At 48.4% G+C, this 18,535-nt stretch overlaps 1 protein-coding gene across 1 annotated transcript in view; it reads left to right on the top strand.

Moving 5' to 3' along the window:
• ulk4 (unc-51 like kinase 4) overlaps nucleotides 1-18,469 on the top strand; it is a 102,269-nt gene extending 83,800 nt beyond the window's left edge. The window contains 4 exon segments of the mRNA XM_031576705.1: nucleotides 788-973; nucleotides 17,000-17,086; nucleotides 17,563-17,567; nucleotides 18,309-18,469. Coding sequence (XP_031432565.1) covers nucleotides 788-973; nucleotides 17,000-17,086; nucleotides 17,563-17,567; nucleotides 18,309-18,384 — 354 coding nt within the window. The 3' untranslated portion in view covers nucleotides 18,385-18,469.
• The last annotated feature ends 66 nt before the right edge of the window (nucleotides 18,470-18,535 follow it).

The following is an 18,535-nucleotide window of genomic DNA, read 5'->3' as shown; positions in this document are numbered from 1 at the left end:
TCTAGAGCCTCTCGTCAGGCTCTCCCTGATCCAGAGTCAGCCACACACACACACACACACACACACACACACACACACACACACACACACACACACACACGCACACACGCACACACGCACACTCTCCCTGATCCAGAGTCAGTTGGAGCCTGTGTTTGACACACACATATACACACACACACACACACACACACACACGCACACACACGCACACTCTCCCTGATCCAGAGTCAGTTGGAGCGGTCCTCATGGAGCAAGTCGAGTCCAGTTCCCTCAACCAGTGACCTGGGGGCAACACACCCAGACACCCTCCCAACCAGTGACCTAGGGGACAACACACACCCAGACACCCTCCCAACCAGTGACCCTGGGGGCAACACACCCAGACACCCTCCCAACTAATACTGCACCTCCAGGGCTACACACCCAGACACCCTCCCAACTAATACTGCACCTCCAGGGCTACACTGAACAGCAGCTTTTGCCTCAAACTCAGGCTCTCATTACTTACATGGTCTCCAGACAAATGCACAGCATATACAAAGAATCTAATGGCATGTATAAAATATAAATTCTACAGCTGATATAGGGTAGAAACTAGGGTAGAGCATTAACTGAAACACCTTGGGAAGCAGCTCCTGGTTGAGTGTGTGAGTAGGAGGAGAGAGGAGAGAGCTGATGTTTAGTGTCTGTCCCCAGCTGGTGAGCTCAGACCTGGAGGTGTACGAGGAGGCCAGCCAGTGCCTGTGTGAGTAGGAGAGAGCTGATGTTTAGTGTCTGTCCCCAGCTGGTGAGCGCAGACCTGGAGGTGTACGAGGAGGCCAGCCAGTGCCTGTCCCTGCTGGCGCAGCTGTACGGCGGGCAGGGCCCCGACTGCCTCATCCCGGAGGACCTCCTCAGCCTGGAGCAGGCGCTGCAGACGCACCCCCAGCCTCGAGAGCAGAAGCTCCTGTTACGGGTCATCAAACGCCTGGTGAGAACACCGCAGTGCTTACTTACATACATACACACATACAACACACACACATACAACACACACACATGTGTCTACTTACATACACACACACATGTGTTTACTTACATACATACACACATATGTGTCTACTTACATACACACATACAATACACACAAATGTGTCTACTCACATACACACACACGTGTGTCTACTTACATACACACATACAACACACACACACATACAACACACACACATGTGCTTACTTACATACACACATACAACACACACACATGTGTCTACTTACATACAATACACAAGCATGTGTCTACTCACACACACACATACAACACACACACACACACATGTGTCTGCTTACATACAGTTCATCTATTGCATACTTATTACATATTACACACAGGCCACCAGCTGAAGAAGTTCCCTGGTATAAATACTATCTTCTAGGTTGATACTGGCACTAAGATCAAGGGGCAAGAGATTGATGTGAAATAGCATTTAGAGGCATCTCACCAAAGCACAGCAGCCTGTGACTGGACGTGTCTCCATCACATAGGTTACCAGCCAAGGCTTCAATTATGTTCAAATCCATCACCTGTCAATTATAGGATGAGAATGCTAAAGTGAAGGTCAAACTTGGCTGTCAAATGGATCTGGAAACCTGTCATTCACAGGAAAGTATCTGTGTTCAAAGTTAAAAAATATGCTGTTAAACAGTAGTATCTGAATTTAGATATTCCTTTGTGTTGATTCTACATTAAAGATATTTTTTAATCAATTGACAGAGCTCATTTGAGTCTTTGATGGTGGCCCCTACATTGATCCCTAAACACATCCAGGGGCCCACAGGGCACAGGCTGCTGTGGCAGGTTGGTATATGCCAGGTGGCCCGACACAAAAGCATCCTTCTATATGTGTCCACACACCTATGTAGACACGCACACATACACTCACTCTCGAGAACACAGCACACGGGACTTCACTGCAAGTCGTCAGTCAGAGCCTGACACAAGCACTCAAACACCCATCGTTATTGGCTAATGTTATGGAAGTTCCATTTTTCCTTGGTAGGATTTATGGGATCTGATGGTACTTCCACTCACAATAACACCTAACTTCTTACCTGGAGCTAGAGCTGCAAGGAACACAGCATATTGTCTTGCATATTTAATGCAGTGCAAAGGCTAAAGTATTTCCTCTTACATACTTCACTGAGCTCCAGAATGGACAGCAGCACAATATAACAGCCATTGAATTTATGCCAGCACACTGCTAAAATGTATATTCTGGATGCAGTTGAATCTCACACATGAACTCCTAAAGTGATGTAGAGCCATTGGAATGTATTTAGTTTTTCATGAAAGATATTATACCATACTGTTTTCATGAAATATACTGTAGTATAACATGTTTTTCCCAGATTGAAAAGAAAGTTTAATTTTCAAGGGAGTTTCATTTGGTGTGGAGTTTATTTGAAATGTTAGCCAAATGTTTGGACAGGCAGGAAGAATGAGTGCTTTGAGTGGCTACAGTAGAGGTCTGTGTGTGTGTGCGGCTCTGATCCATGGCTGCTTTTCAGAGGAATGTGTTTTCCAGACTCTGGCTTGTAGAGCTGTTTGTATTTCCAAAATAGACAGAGCGTCAGCCCCCTCGTTCCAACACAGGGTTGTCAGATGACATAGGTGCGAGCCTGCTGTCTCTCCACTGTGAGATAGCCAGGGGGTGTGAAGGAGGGAGCACTGTGTGCGTGTGTGTGTGTGTGTGTGTGTGTGTGTGTGTGTGTGTGTGTGTGTGTGAAGGAGAGAGCACTGTGTGCAGGAGAGAGAGGGATTCAGGGACGCCAGGGCAAGTCAGCTTCAGGCTTGCTTCACTTTCGTTCGTCCTGTCTTTCTTTTTCTTCCCCAGCTCCCACCTCCCTCAGTCTCTCTCTCTCTCCATTCCTCTAACGTTCTCTCTTTGTTAACTGAAGGTGTCTGCAGTAAACTCACCACAGCTTCTCAAGGACAAGGAAGTATTATTGACAAAAGTCCCATTTCTATAAGATTGAGGTGATGCTGCCGGCATGCAGTAGTTGTGTTACTTTTGAGCATGTTTAAAGATGTGGTCACTCTACCTCAGTGAGAGACGAAGAGGGCGGGGGGGGGCGGGGGGGGGGGGGGAGGTGTGGAGGGGGTGAGGGAGGTGGAGGTGTGGAGGGGGTGAGGGAGGTGGAGGTGTGGAGGGGGTGAGGGAGCTGGAGGTGTGGAGGGGGTGAGGGAGCTGGGGGGGGGGTGGAGGTGGAGGGAGTGAGGGAGCTGGGGGGGGGGGGGGGGAGGTGGAGGGAGTGAGGGAGCTGGGGGAAGATGGCTCCTCTAATTCCCTGGTGAGTCATGTTTACAGAGTGGCTGCAGCCTCTTGACAGACAGAAGACAACACACAGGGTCCTGGGTTAAGATTAGATCCGATTCAAACAGGGTCCTGGGTTAAGATTAGATCCGATTCAAACAGGGTCCTGGGTTAAGATTAGATCAGATTCAAACAGGGTCCTGGGTTAAGATTAGATCCGATTCAAACAGGGTCCTGGGTTAAGATTAGATCCGATTCAAACAGGGTCCTGGGTTAAGATTAGGTCAGATTCAAACAGGGTCCTGGGTTAGGATTAGATCCGATTCAAACAGGCTCCTGGGTTAAGATTAGATCCGATTCAAACAGGGTCCGGGGTTAAGATTAGATTCAAACAGGGTCCTGGGTTAAGATTAGATCCGATTCAAACAGGGTCCTGGGTTAAGATTAGGTCAGATTCAAACAGGCTCCTGGGTTAAGATTAGATGAGATTCAAACAGGCTCCTGGGTTAAGATTAGATGAGATTCAAACAGGCTCCTGGGTTAAGATTAGATGAGATTCAAACAGGGTCCTGGGTTAAGATTAGATCAGATTCAAACAGGGTCCTGGGTTAAGATTAGGTCAGATTCAAACAGGGTCCTGGGTTAAGATTAGATCAGATTCAAACAGGGTCCTGGGTTAAGATTAGATCCGATTCAAACAGGGTCCTGGGTTAAGATTAGGTCAGATTCAAACAGGGTCCTGGGTTAGGATTAGATCCGATTCAAACAGGCTCCTGGGTTAAGATTAGATCCGATTCAAACAGGGTCCGGGGTTAAGATTAGATTCAAACAGGGTCCTGGGTTAAGATTAGATCCGATTCAAACAGGGTCCTGGGTTAAGATTAGATCCGATTCAAACAGGGTCCTGGGTTAAGATTAGGTCAGATTCAAACAGGGTCCTGGGTTAGGATTAGATCTGATTCAAACAGGCTCCTGGGTTAAGATTAGATCCGATTCAAACAGGGTCCGGGGTTAAGATTAGATTCAAACAGGGTCCTGGGTTAAGATTAGATCCGATTCAAACAGGGTCCTGGGTTAAGATTAGGTCAGATTCAAACAGGCTCCTGGGTTAAGATTAGATGAGATTCAAACAGGCTCCTGGGTTAAGATTAGATGAGATTCAAACAGGCTCCTGGGTTAAGATTAGATGAGATTCAAACAGGGTCCTGGGTTAAGATTAGATCAGATTCAAACAGGGTCCTGGGTTAAGATTAGGTCAGATTCAAACAGGGTCCTGGGTTAAGATTAGATCAGATTCAAACAGGGTCCTGGCTTAAGCAGCACACCTACATGTTCCACTTTTGCTGCTTTAAGATTAGATGAGATTCAACTTTATAGTCACTGTGCAGAATATGGGTACAAAGCCAATGAAATTAACATCTAAGCAGAAAATAAGGTATTATTTATGTAATCATTATGTATCGTTATGTAAATGATACAGGAAAAGTAAGTACTACACATAAGTGATGCGATATCTTACAAGATGTACAGTGGAGAGTTACAATAAGCCATACTAGATACTAAATACATATACTGGACAGAGAAGTGGACAGAATCGAGACTATAGACACTGCAAGTGTACGCTTGTAGGTACAGTATGAACAGCATATGTACATTTGGTTATGTACATAGAATATAAACAATATATGTACTGTAATATTAATTGAACCGTGTAGGTGGTTCAGTCCGTGCGAAATATTCCTAGTGCAAATAAACGGTTGACTACAGTACTGTAAACAGTGCAGTGATGCTATTGGAGTGGCGGTGTGGAGGTTAGCAGGGTCCCGTCCCAGCCACAGGGGAGAGGCTGTTCCTGAGCCTGCTGGTGTGGGAGCGGAAGCCCCTGTAATACCTGCCAGATGGGAGGAGGGTGAGAAGGTCATGGTTAGGGCGGGAGGCCTCCTTGATGTTTCTGGTCCTGCCCAGGCAGCGCTTGTGGTGAATGTGCTTGATGGTGGGGGACTGTGTGCGCCAGTGATCCGTTGAGCTGCGTTCACCACCAGCTGCAATGCTTTACAGTCTGATGCAGAGCAGTTGCCGTGCCACACTGAGATTGAGATTTGAGATTTTTGAAGGCATTGGTCTGTGTAGAGGAATAATTTTGTGTTGTGTTCACCAGACTATTTGCTGTAATTGGTTGATTCTGATTAGCCAGGATGCTATTGATTGGCAGCAGGCTGATGGTGTTAGAGGCTCTTGTGGTGAATGTGCTTGATGGTGGGTGACTGTGCCAGTGATCTGTTGAGCTGCGTTCACCACCACCACAGTTGCCATACCACATTGAGATGCAGTGCGTGAGTAGGGCTCTCAATGGTACAGCGGTAGAAGTCAACCAGTATCCTTGAACACACCGGTGAGCTTTCTGAATGCTCCGTAGGAAGGAAAGGCCTTTTTGACCAGGAGGATGGAGGACTTCAGGGACCAGGTGAGATCATCGGAGATGCAGGTGCCAAGGAACTTGAAGTTTGACACGCTCTAGTACAAGTTCCGTTGATGTAGATGGGTATATGTGCATGACTGCTAGCCCACCTAACGTCCACCATGATCTCCTTGGTCTTCTGGGTGTTAAGGGCCAGGTGGGTGTTGTTGTAACTGCAGTGTTCAGGGTGATAGATAGATAGATAGATAGATAGATGGATACTTTATTAATCCCGAAGGAAATTTAGGAGGAGGTGAGGGTGGGGTCTGTTGGTCAGGAAGTCCAGCATCCAGAGTTGCAGAGGGATGCGCTGATACCAAGATGGCTAAGCTTGGAGATCAGCTGGGAAGGGATCACAGCGTTAAATGCTGAACTGAAGTCCGTGAACAGCATTCTGACGTGCAGGTCGTGACTGTCCAAGTGGGTCAGAGCAGAGTGAGGGGTTGTGGAGATGGCGTCCTCCGTTGACCTGTTGCAGCAGTAGGCACACTGGTTTGGGTCCAATGTAGCAGGCTGACAGGATTTCAAGTTTGAAAGAACCAATCTCTCGAAGCGCTTTGGCGATGATGGGGGTGAGTGCAACCGGACGGAAGTCATTAAGGGCCGTAGCAGTGGAGAGCTTTGGCATTGGCACAGTGGGGGCAGTCTTGAAACTACAACTGGGGACTACTGCCTGGGCCAGGGACAGATTGAAAAATCTGCTGCTCTGCACAGGCCCTAAGCACGGGCCCAGCTGCCCTCCACGCATTCACCCTGCTCTGGGTGGAGCACACATCTGGGGTGGGGACTGGAGTGAGTGAGAGGCTGCTCATCAGGTGCTAGATCTGCTTTGGGGATGACCTCCCTATTTCCCTGGTCAAAGTGAGCATAGAAGTAGTGGAGCTCGTCAGGGACGGTGGCAGGGCTGGTTGGGGGCACAGTGCTGGGTGGTTTGGGGTTTGTGATCGTCTGCATGCCTTGCCACATGTGTCAGGGGTCAGAGGAGTTAAAGTGCTCTTCAGTCCTCTGTTTGTAACGGTGTTTAGCCTGGGAGATTGCCCTCCGCAGGCTGGCCCTGTCAAGCTCAAAGTTTCCTGGTCTCCAGACCTCAAGACTGCAACTCTTGCTTCTAGTAGGAGGCAAACCTCTCTGTCCATCCGTGTGTGTGTGTGTGTGTGTGTGTGTTGTCACTCTGACCAGTTGATGTGTCGATGTTTAAGAATCATTTTTAAAGCATGTTTTGTTTTTGAAGGCATTGGTCTGTGTAGAGGAATAATTGTGTGTTGTGTTCACCAGACTATTCGCTGTAATTGGTTGATTCTGATTAGCCAGGATGCTATTGATTGGCAGCAGGCTGATGGTGTCACAGGCTCTGTGGAAGGAGGCCAGCACCAGCACCAGCACCAGCACCAGGCCAGAGGCCAGAGGCCAGCATCAGCAAGTCTCACTCAGGACTGGAGCGGAGGAAATCCTGTCTTGGGCTGGGTGCCATCACTGCATTAGCCCACTCACAGTCGGCCTTGGAGCCTGTACATAACCCTTAACCCTTAACCCATAACCCTTAATCCTTAACCCTTAACCCTTCATCTCTTCTCATCTCATCTCATCTGCCTCAGGCTAGTGGGCTCTGCTTTAGTGTTTCACAAGTTCAAGGAAGTATGGAAATGTCTAGATATCCACGTAAAAATACAATACACTACAATAACCACTCAAGCCTTTTTTTTTAGGAAGATATACTGTACACTTGTTCCAAAGCAACACTTAATATCCATGTATTCTTGTAGTGTTTTAAGTGCAGTGCTGTTCTGCTAAGACCGCAGTGCTGGCTGCTTTTGCGGTGTTGGTAAACCCAGGCCAGAGGTAGGGTCTTGCACCTGTGTGGACGTTAATATTTGAAAAGAAGCCCTGGGCTAATTTCTCATCAGTCAGGTTCCTGCACCAGTGTTCTCCTCACATTCAGTCAAGGCATATTAACAATTTACTGGCCAAAGGCTCACTGACAGCCTCCAGGGAGAAGAGAGCCGAGGTGTTCTCCTTCAATCTCCTACCTACGCTCCCCAACACACACACACACACACACACACTCTCTCTTTCTCAGTCTCTCTCTGGTATCAAAAAGAAAATTGAATATCACGTTCCCATAAGTTTAGATGCTTTGGTTCAGAGGAGTTGTTGGATCTCTCTCGTATATGTCGGGAGATTTATTGTGACATCACTTTTGCTTGGCTATATTCAACACCTAGACAAGGGGATCGCAGCCTTCCGGTGATAACTCAGCCCTTATCCTTCCTTCCGGTGATAACTCAGTCCTTCTCCTTCCTTCCGGTGATAACTCAGTCCTTCTCCTTCTCCTTCCGGTGATAACTCAGTCCTTCTCCTTCCTTCCGGTGATAACTCAGTCCTTCTGCTTCCTTCCGGTGATAACTCAGTCCTTCTGCTTCCTTCCGGTGATAACTCAGTCCTTCTCCTTCCTTCTCATGCTGCACAACATGCTGAAAAAGTGGCTGTTGGGTTACCCCTCTTATCTTAGTGCTATTTAAAAAAAACTCACGTCTAACGTCCCTTTTAAATTTAGCCAAAACTAAGAATAAGAAAAAAGAGATACCATAATAATAGTCGTCTTGATATTGAATAATGGTACCTGTTGCCAAAACCATTTATACATAGTATACATCCTGCATGTTTCAACCATAGCTTATGGGGACCGTGTGTATGTTTCAACCATAGTTTATGGGGACAGTGTGTATGTTTCAACCATAGCTTATGGGGACAGTGTGTATGTTTTAACCATAGTTTATGGGGACAGTGTGTATGTTTCAACCATAGTTTATGGGGACAGTGTGTATGTTTCAACCATAGCTTATTACGACAGTGTGTATGTTTCAACCATAGTTTATGGGGACAGTGTGTATGTTTCAACCATAGCTTATGGGGACAGTGTGTATGTTTCAACCATAGCTTATTACGACAGTGTGTATGTTTCAACCATAGCGTATGGGGACAGTGTGTATGTTTCAACCATAGCGTATGGGGACAGTGTGTATGTTTCAACCATAGCTTATGGGGACAGTGTGTATTAGCAGTGTGTAGACACAGCATACAGTATACGGACAGCATTGTATCCAACAGATGAAGAGATGTGAACACCTCCACGAGGAGCCAGAGGAGCCATCTGATCATTCTGTGACTTCCCCCTAATCTGTGACATTCTATTGAAGAGGGTAATGAGACGAGTTCCATTTCTGCAGCTTAGTAACATTGACACACATCATCGAACATGATGGATGATTTTATTATGACTCAATTAATGGTTTCTGTGAAATAGTTCTGGTATGTCGTCCTCATGGATGGGTGGATGTCCTTTCAAGTTCCTGGTTTTCTCACCGTATGGCTGCTAAGGCATGTAATAGTGTTGAATGACTCAAGAGAGAGGTGCACACAGCCCTATACATCCTGCTTGTTTGGACCGCTGGCTGTTGAGTCGGGCTGGCTGGCAGTGCTGCAGAGTGAGTGAGCGGGGGGAGGGGGGGCGGTGCGGAGGAGTGCAATCAAAAAGTGATTTCTGTTGTAAGAGAGCGGAGATTGACGGATATTGGCCTATCGATCTGCAGGGGGTGGAGTGGATAGAGATGCAGGAGGCCCTCGCCTCATTGTTTGCCTCTGAGTTCCAGAGGGCCCGCCGCCGCCGGTAAACACCCATCACAGTGCTCAGAGCCGTGTGTTTAATCAGCACCTCCTCGGCCTCCATCTCCATTTCCTGATCCGGACCTCACTGGAGGAAATTCATTACTGAGGGTGCAGGCAAGAGCACACAAGGTTCAAGAGGAAGAGAGGGGCCTCTCAGGGGATTCAACTTGTGTGTGTGTGTGTGTGTGTGTGTGTGTGTGTGTGTGTGTGTGCAAGTGTGCATATTTGTGTGCTTGTGCGTGTGAGAGAGCGGAAGAGAGAGACACTGCGTGTGTGTGTGTGTGTGTGTGTGTGTCAGACCTGCCCACACACAGCTATTGATTCATGGTGTGCTGTCCCTCTCCTAATTAGCACAAAGTCCCTTCTTGGCTGGTGTTAATGGGAGGAGGTGACCCATCCATATGTATCTGCTCCTGTCACCCACACAACGCCACACTTCCACTGCCTGGCTGCAGTAAGATGAATGGCCAAATCATTTACTGGATCTCAGCGCACCATATCCCTCAGCCATCACCACGTCTCACACACACACACTGCTGACATACACAACATTGTTGGCTGATTCTTCACGTGTGAGAATCGAGGTATGGGTATGAATCCCATCAGTGTCATTAAAGGCATACACACATAATATATGACATATCAGAGCGACCACGAGCTACCCTGTTCTCTTCTTCATCGCTTCGCAGCCCATGTCCCCTGGAAGGCCTCTTCCTCTTAAACTATAAGCTGGCTTTCTGATGGTGGTGGTCTGCTGATGTCTCTCCTGCCCCCCAGTGTTAATACCCAATGATGGAGACATGTCTCTCCTGCACCCCAGTGTTAATACCCAACGATGGAGACTCATGATGTCTCTCCTGCACCCCGGTGTTAATACCCAATGATGTCTCTCCTGCACCCCAGTGTTAATACCCAATGATGGAGGCTCATGATGTCTCTCCTGCCCCACAGTGTTAATACCCAACGATGTCTCTCCTGCCCCACAGTGTTAATACCCAACGATGTCTCTCCTGCCCCACAGTGTTAATACCCGATGATGTCTCTCCTGCACCCCAGTGTTAATACCCAATGATGGAGGCTCCTGCCCCCCAGTGTTAATACCCGATGATGTCTCTCCTGCACCACAGTGTTAATACCCGATGATGGAGGCTCCTGCCCCCCAGTGTTAATACCCAATGATGTCTCTCCTGTACCCCAGTGTTAATACCCAATGATGTCTCTCCTGCCCCCCAGTGTTAATACCCAATGATGGAGGCTCCTGCACCCCAGTGTTAATACCCAATGATGTCTCTCCTGTACCCCAGTGTTAATACCCAACGATGTCTCTCCTGCCCCCCAGTGTTAATACCCAATGATGGAGGCATGTCTCTCCTGTACCCCAGTGTTAATACCCAATGATGGAGGCTCATGATGTCTCTCCTGCACCCCAGTGTTAATACCCAATGATGTCTCTCCTGCCCCCCAGTGTTAATACCCAATGATGGAGGCATGTCTCTCCTGTACCCCAGTGTTAATACCCAATGATGGAGGCTCATGATGTCTCTCCTGCCCCACAGTGTTAATGCCCAATGATGGAGGCTCCTGCACCACAGTGTTAATACCCAATGATGTCTCTCCTGCACCCCAGTGTTAATACCCAATGATGTCTCTCCTGCCCCCCAGTGTTAATACCCAATGATGGAGGCTCCTGCCCCACAGTGTTAATACCCAATGATGGAGGCTTCTGCCCCCCAGTGTTAATGCCCAATGATGGAGGCTCCTGCACCACAGTGTTAATACCCGATGATGGAGGCTGGTGTTTAAAGCATTCAGTGAGGAGCGGAGCTCAACCTTGAGGTTCTGCGGTCGTTCACACGGACACCTGCCAATCCTCTGCCAGTTCTCTCCATGTCAGTGGAGGCCCAGCACATGTGATAAGAAAAGTCTCAAACGTCCTTGCAGAGACCTTACGGACTTTTGCATTTGCTGAATTGAGTGGGAATTTAGTGCATACTTAAAGCCACCCACCCCACCCCACCCACATACATACATATGCGCAGACCTTCCCTTTATCCTGTACCGGCTGCCTTTCACACCCTAAAAATGTTGAATTTCAAACCCCTGGAAAAGCGTCCCCCATATTTAAATGGCTGAGATGCGACTGCTCCCGCCTTTCTGAACATCCACAATCAGCCCCCCCCCCCTGACTTGTGTGTACCAGTGAAGACCAGAGAGAGCGAGAGCTCCCAGGACACTGCCAGGCCAGTGGCAGCGTGTGCAGCGCTTATGAATAATGGAAGGCCAGGAGGAGAAGGCCAGGCTGTTGGCAGATACACAGATACACAGGCACGCAGCACGCAGCAGTAGCTCCTCTCCTGGGAGGCTCACTGCTTGCTGGCCTCATTAACTGGGTATTGGCCAAGCCCATAGACGCCACCGCAGTCTCAACCCCCCAGCTCCCCCCCGATCCCCACAGCCCCAGGGGAAGAGGGGCCCGGAGCCTGGAGCCTTCAGTGCAGGATTAGGGGGCCTGAGCTGCTGCAGCAGCAGCATTTTATGCAGAGCTGTCCCCCAAGCCCACAGAGACACGGTCGTCTTCAAACAGTGCTGAGTCACCAGCGCCCTCTCACCTCTTCATTAGGCCGCTCTAGCCGGTCCAGGATGTGACGCATACACCCTCACCTACACACACACACACACACACACACACACACACACACACACACACACACACACACACACACACACACACACACACCCTCACCTACACACACACACACACACACACACACACACACACACCCTCACCTACACACACACATACACACACACACCCTCACCTACACACACACACACACACACCCCTCACCTACACACACACACACACACACACACCCTCACCTACACACACACACACACACACACACACACACACACACACACACACACACACACACACACACACACACACACACACACCCTCACCTACACACACACACACACACACACACACACACACACACCCTCACCTACACACACACACACACACACACACACACCCACACACACACACACACACACCCTCACCTACACACACACACACACACACACACACACCCACACACACACACACACACACACACACACACACACACACACACACACCCTCACCCATGCAACCACACACACACACACACACACACACACACCCTCACCTACACACACACACACACACACACACACACACACACACCCTCACCTACACACACACACACACACACACACACACACACACACACACACCCTCACCTACACACACACACACACACACACACACACACACACACACACACACACACACCCTCACCTATACACACACACACACACACACACACACACACACACACACACACACACACACACACACACACCCTCACCTACACACACACACACACACACACACACCCTCACCTACACACACACAGACCCCAGCAGCAGACACACTGGCCCAGTCCTCACACACAGAAACAGCCCCACTGTCACATGGAAGCACTGTTTGCTTTGTCCAGATTCGATAGTTCAAATGATATGAACTGAAATGTGTCCTCTCAGGTGCCAGGTCACATTGCACTTAACCCACAGCATATTCATAACATAATCTTGCACACCATGAACCTTTTCCACTTTTGAGAGGCCAAGCTTTACAATTCAACATTTAAACACGATGAAGTACCTTCCATGTTGCTTTCTAAAACAGCCTTCTTTTGCCAATCTAAACGGACGTCATGACGTCATCAATTGAAGGTACGTCTAGCCTTAGCCTACTTAAGGCGTGTGGTTTCAGGCTTCAGTGGTTACAGGGTGCCAAGCGTGAGGCTTCAGTGGTTACAGGGTGCCAGGCGTGTGGCTTCAGTGGTTATAGGGTGCCAGGTTGCCTGACTGAAAGGGTTCATCCAGTAGAGCCCGTCAGCAGCTGTGAGGGAAGCAGCAGACTTGAGCTAAACTCGGCACCTGATTCTCCTCTAATCACTGTGTGTGTGTGTGTGTGTGTGCCCCCGTCCGCCGTACCTCGTGTTCCTTTCAAGAGGCCTGTGGACGGTCAGTTGGCCTCCGCTCTGTAAATCATCTGCATTGTCATGCAAATCATGCAAATCAATTTCTATTTCGTCCCCTTCATTGGGAGCAGCGCGGGGCTCTTCAGCCGAGCGGGGCAGACGGAGAGAGAGCACCCTGACAAAAGGCTTTCAATTATGCCCATGGAAAACAGTGTGCACTTGTCTCTTCTCCAAGCCTACGCTGTCAACAAAAGCCTTTTAATTAGTATTCATTAATTGCAGCCCCCCCCGCCCCCCACCCTGTACAATTTGTGCGTGCGTGCGTGTTCTTTATCAGTCCATCAAAGACAGAGCTAATTGCCTCATAATATCTGAAATAGATATGGCACATGTAACACCATGTTCAAACAGAGAGGTTCAAAGACAGAAAGGCAGAGCGGTGCGCTACAAGTCCAGGCCTGACCAGTGCACTGGGTTAGGGATCTGAACCTGAGCGCTATAGAAATGAGGCGCAGTGGTTAGGGATCTCAGCCTGAGCGCTATAGAAATGAGGCGCAGTGGTTAGGGATCTGAGCCTGAGCGCTATAGAAATGAGGCGCAGTGGTTAGGGATCTGAGCGCTATAGAAATGAGGCGCAGTGGTTAGGGATCTGAGCCTGAGCGCTATAGAAATGAGGCGCAGTGGTTAGGGATCTCAGCCTGAGCGCTATAGAAATGAGGCACAGTGGTTAGGGATCTGAGTCTGAGCGCTATAGAAATGAGGCGCAGTGGTTAGGGATCTCAGCCTGAACGCTATAGAAATGAGGCGCAGTGGTTAGGGATCTGAGCGCTATAGGAATGAGGCGCAGTGGTTAGGGATCTGACCCGATTCCCGATCGTTGCTGGTTGTCCGTATGTTGCTTTGGATAAAAGCATCTGCTAAATACCATTACCTTTAGCTGAGTTAGGACGTATGTTGCAGGCTCTACCAAGCAGCGAGATCAGGAGTTGTGGGAGTGTCACAGTAGGCATGGGGTACGCAGTGTTCAGTGCTCCAAGGATGGGCAGGATAGCAGAGAATTGAGAACATGCTCATGGACGTCAGCGAAGTCCTATAATGTCCACTGACTTGCAGGTGTTTCCCAATTCCACTGCTCTGAGATCCTTAAACTATCCTTAAATGATTTCAGGCCATTGGCAACAAGCAGGGCAGACTTCCTGTCTGACGTCCTTGTAGTAGCTCAGTGCAAGCCGCCCAATTAGCATGCCTACAAAAGTTCTTCCCCTAGGCTTTGTGCTCTTGCTCCTCCACTGCTGTAGGTGGTACAAAAAGTACCAAACAAACAAACCTCATGTTGGTGATCTACGCCGTCAGTGGGTCTCAGAAAGGCCCGGTTGAAATTCATGAGCCCAGCACATTGTGTCTCCCTTTACACTGCGAACACACACTGTGCCTTGGAAGCGGTGTGGTATCTGCTGCAGTTTTATTGGCCTGTGTCCCAGTGCCCAGGCTTTGGCTGTGTGGGTCATCCAGTTGGCCCGTCCAGGTTACAGACCCTCTATAAAACACAGGCTGGAACATTGGTGGTGCTTTTCTAAAAAATGCTGCTGTTGTGGGTTCAGCTCTGGGGCGCTGGTGGAGATTAGCAGGAGCAGGAGTGTTGGAGCTCATCCAATCCGTCTGCACGCTCCAGCAGCATGGGCTCAGATTGATGGGAGTTCGTGCTCAAATCCTCTCATCTCTGGCCTCTCAACACCTCGTACTCACTACGGCGAGGGCTACTTAATGAAAGAAAGAGTGAGGAGGAGGAGCCACGATCTCCCAGGACTTCCATCTGGGACTGTTCGACTATCCTGATATCCTAGCAGGCATGTTAGTTCAGTGAGTAATTACAAAGGTTGGGTTTGCTTCAGCACGTCTGCCTTTGATGTGAATAAAAATAGGGTTTGCATATTAAGTGCTTTCTTTCACTGTGTGTTTCATGTCAGGGAGAGTAAGGCTTTGGGTTGTATTTGTAATATTCAGCCTTCAGACGTACAGTTCACTCTCACTATTTGGGTTGTTTTCTGGGAGCTGGCAAAGGGCTAGCCTTAGCTGGGACAACAGCGGTCCAAAATCGGCTTAACCTAGATACACTTCTCTTTCCAGTGTGCTTTATCTGACAGAAAGGTACCTCTCTCTCTCGCTCTCTCTCTCTCTCTCTCTTTCTTTTTCTCTTTCTCTCTCTAAACACACACACACACACACGCACATACACACACAGATGGCGTTACAGACTAAGTTGTCTTTCTGGGATGATGTTGAATCAGCATGTGATAGTCTGCTGCATGCACCACGTATATTGCAGTCCTTGTTAGTGATATCGTCTCCATCTCCCTTCCATGCAGTGAGGGAGTAATACAGTAGAACAGTGGTCTAGCGAAGGCCAAGTGCAGGTGTGTTAGGGACGGGTATACAGGCAGACCTCAGTGCTCCGTGGGGACTTCACCTCCGGTCCCCGCAGCTGAGATGCAGCCGAGTGCAGTGGAACAGCACTTGGGATGAGTACAATCTCAGGAGTGCTGCTGTGGGCAGCCAAAGTGCCTTCCTAGGTACGTAACCCTGTTGCCTGGCAACGGGGCACTTTGTGCGCGGCTTTGTGCAGAGCGGCGGGCTGGAGCGTTGTCACGGGAGATTACAGCACGGATGCGTTCGAGAGAGACGGAAGCAACGCGACCGCACAAGGTGTCTCTTCAACTTATTATCAGCTGCTGGCTTTGGAGAGGTGTAGGAGGTTGTTAGGGGATTTTTTTTAGAGAAAGAAAAAAAACGACTTGTTTGGTTAAGCAGCTTTGTGGTGGTGTATGTCTGTAGTTCAGTGTTGTTAGGGTCTTTCCTTCATATTGGAGCTTGATGACAGGTCCTAATTATTTGAAATGATCAGAACAGGATCTGGACACAAGCTCTTACCCATCATGCAATAAGAAGACTACTCTCTTAATCTTTCTGTGGAATCTAAGCCAAGAGACCAGTGTGGGTGTGCTAGAATCCTGATTTTATGATTCTAAAATCATGTGACCATGAGATCAGGTCTGTGGGATTTTCCATTGTTTGGTAAAAACACACGTTTACAGTTCCCCTAGTCCTTGTCCCGTCAAGATGTACACAAGGCACAGGACCCATGAGTGAAGTTACCAGCTGCTTGACTTGGTTTTGACTTGCCTTAGTAGTGACAATAATGCCTTCTGTCCTGAATGAAGCCCATCCTTTGGCTTAATCCCCCTCATCAGATGGCCAGAGCGAGCGAGCGCACCAGCTCTCTCTCAGGGTTGCTTTCTGTTCTCGCTCGGTTGTTTTTTGGGTCATTGTCATGGAGTTTGGAAAGTGTGTCAGCAGTATGACATCATGGCAGGAAGTGAAACGAGAGCAATCTCTTCAGAGGCCTTTGGGCAATATCTACACATTGCATTTGTACTGTGATCATATGAATGGTATGGTTTTTTTTATTTAGTTGTACTTTTGTGTAGGTCGTAGGTAATTGAGCCAATTTGTTTAATGTGTGTTGTGTTTGTGTGTGTATATAGATGAGTGCCTCAGATGGTTCCTGCTGGTCCTCGGTTGAGGGTCAGAACCTTATCCTCCTGCTCCAGAGACTCGGCCATCATTCCAGGTGAGGACCCCCATCCCCCCATGCTTCCCTTCCCTTCCCCCACACGCACAACGCCCCAGCCCCCTCCCTCCCTCCTTCCCGCCCGCCCGTCCATGTGGGTTTCAGGGTCTTGGGCTCTTAGTGTGGCCCTCCACTTTGATCCATTCAGGCAGGAGGGGCCCAGGCAGCGCTCTCGTAATGAAAGATTCCTTGAGCTCTGGCTCCTCCAAAAAAAGAAAGAAAGAAAGAAAGGGGAAAAAAAACGAATTGATACTGGCCCATTGTTTGGCCACCATGGCCCCTGCCCCCCATCTTCTCGAGAGCACATCCCTTTGAAGTCGCCCAGCCAGGCCTGCCAGGGGGGGAAAAGAAACCTCAACAATATTGTTTTTTTCTTTTCTTTTCTTTTCTTTTTTTGGCCAAGTCTGGGTGAGATTCCTCTCAGAACAATGTGCTGCTTTTTGGAGCTCTCTGTGGCTCTCAGGCCCCACCCCAGCCGCCCAGTCAGAGAGGCTGTGTGCTTTCACGTTCACGAGCAGGTCAGGAAAAACAAGGACAGGCTGCCTGCAAATGTGATGATCTGGCCATTCCTGATCAACTGATTCTCATTGGAGATTAGACTGCAGAAACGACATACATGCATACGTTCATCCCAAGCTAATTTGTTCTACAAATACAAATCTTGTGAACAATTTTCACAAGCCAAACATGTCAAGGTGATTTTCATCGAGACAGCAAGCCTTTTGTTTGGACAAGTGATCAAGCTAGTGTTGGATTTCACTTGTTGAAAATCCATAGGGTTACAGAGAAGCTGGTGTTATTGAATTCACTTTTCCTTGTTACTATGCAAACGTGTGCAATGAGGCTTTTCAGGAGCATTTTGAATTCTCAGATTTTTTTTTTTATCTGCATAAATGTTGCTGCTACTCATGCTCGAACGGCAGTATAAAAGCAAGGAAATAGAACAGCCACACAATGAGTATCTTATTCTAAGTGTAAACTGCCAACTTCAGTAGTAAATGCAGTCATCAGCACCAAGTCTGAAATGTGCAAATCAGACCCCTTTTCAAGGGCAGTCATCCATCAAGATGAAGCTTGCTGTCTAAAAACATAAAGACCTTAATATTCAGACTTGCACCATGAAAAGCAGGTCAAATGTGCCGATTAGGTTTGTGACTCCCATGATGGGATGGGAAGGGAAGGGATGCTTTCTCTGACCTGTGTTCACTCTCTCTCTCTCTCAGGGCCGAGTCTGCCGTGGGCGCTCTCGCCATGGACATCTTACAGGGGATTGGCCACGCAGGCACACTGGAGCTATAAGTCAAGCATTGCACTCTTCATGCTGAATCTGTACTTTGTATTTATTTTTTTATATACGGCACATGTAATAAAGGAATAACTTTAACAATCAAGTCTTCCTTAAATCATTTAAAAACGGACATGCCAACACTTAAGCATTCAAAGTAAAACG

The sequence above is a fragment of the Clupea harengus genome, chromosome 11 (assembly GCF_900700415.2).
Source record: "Clupea harengus chromosome 11, Ch_v2.0.2, whole genome shotgun sequence".
NCBI lineage: Eukaryota > Metazoa > Chordata > Actinopteri > Clupeiformes > Clupeidae > Clupea > Clupea harengus.
The sequence above is the reverse complement of the archived record's forward strand: the minus strand, read 5'-3'. Positions and strand labels throughout refer to the sequence as shown.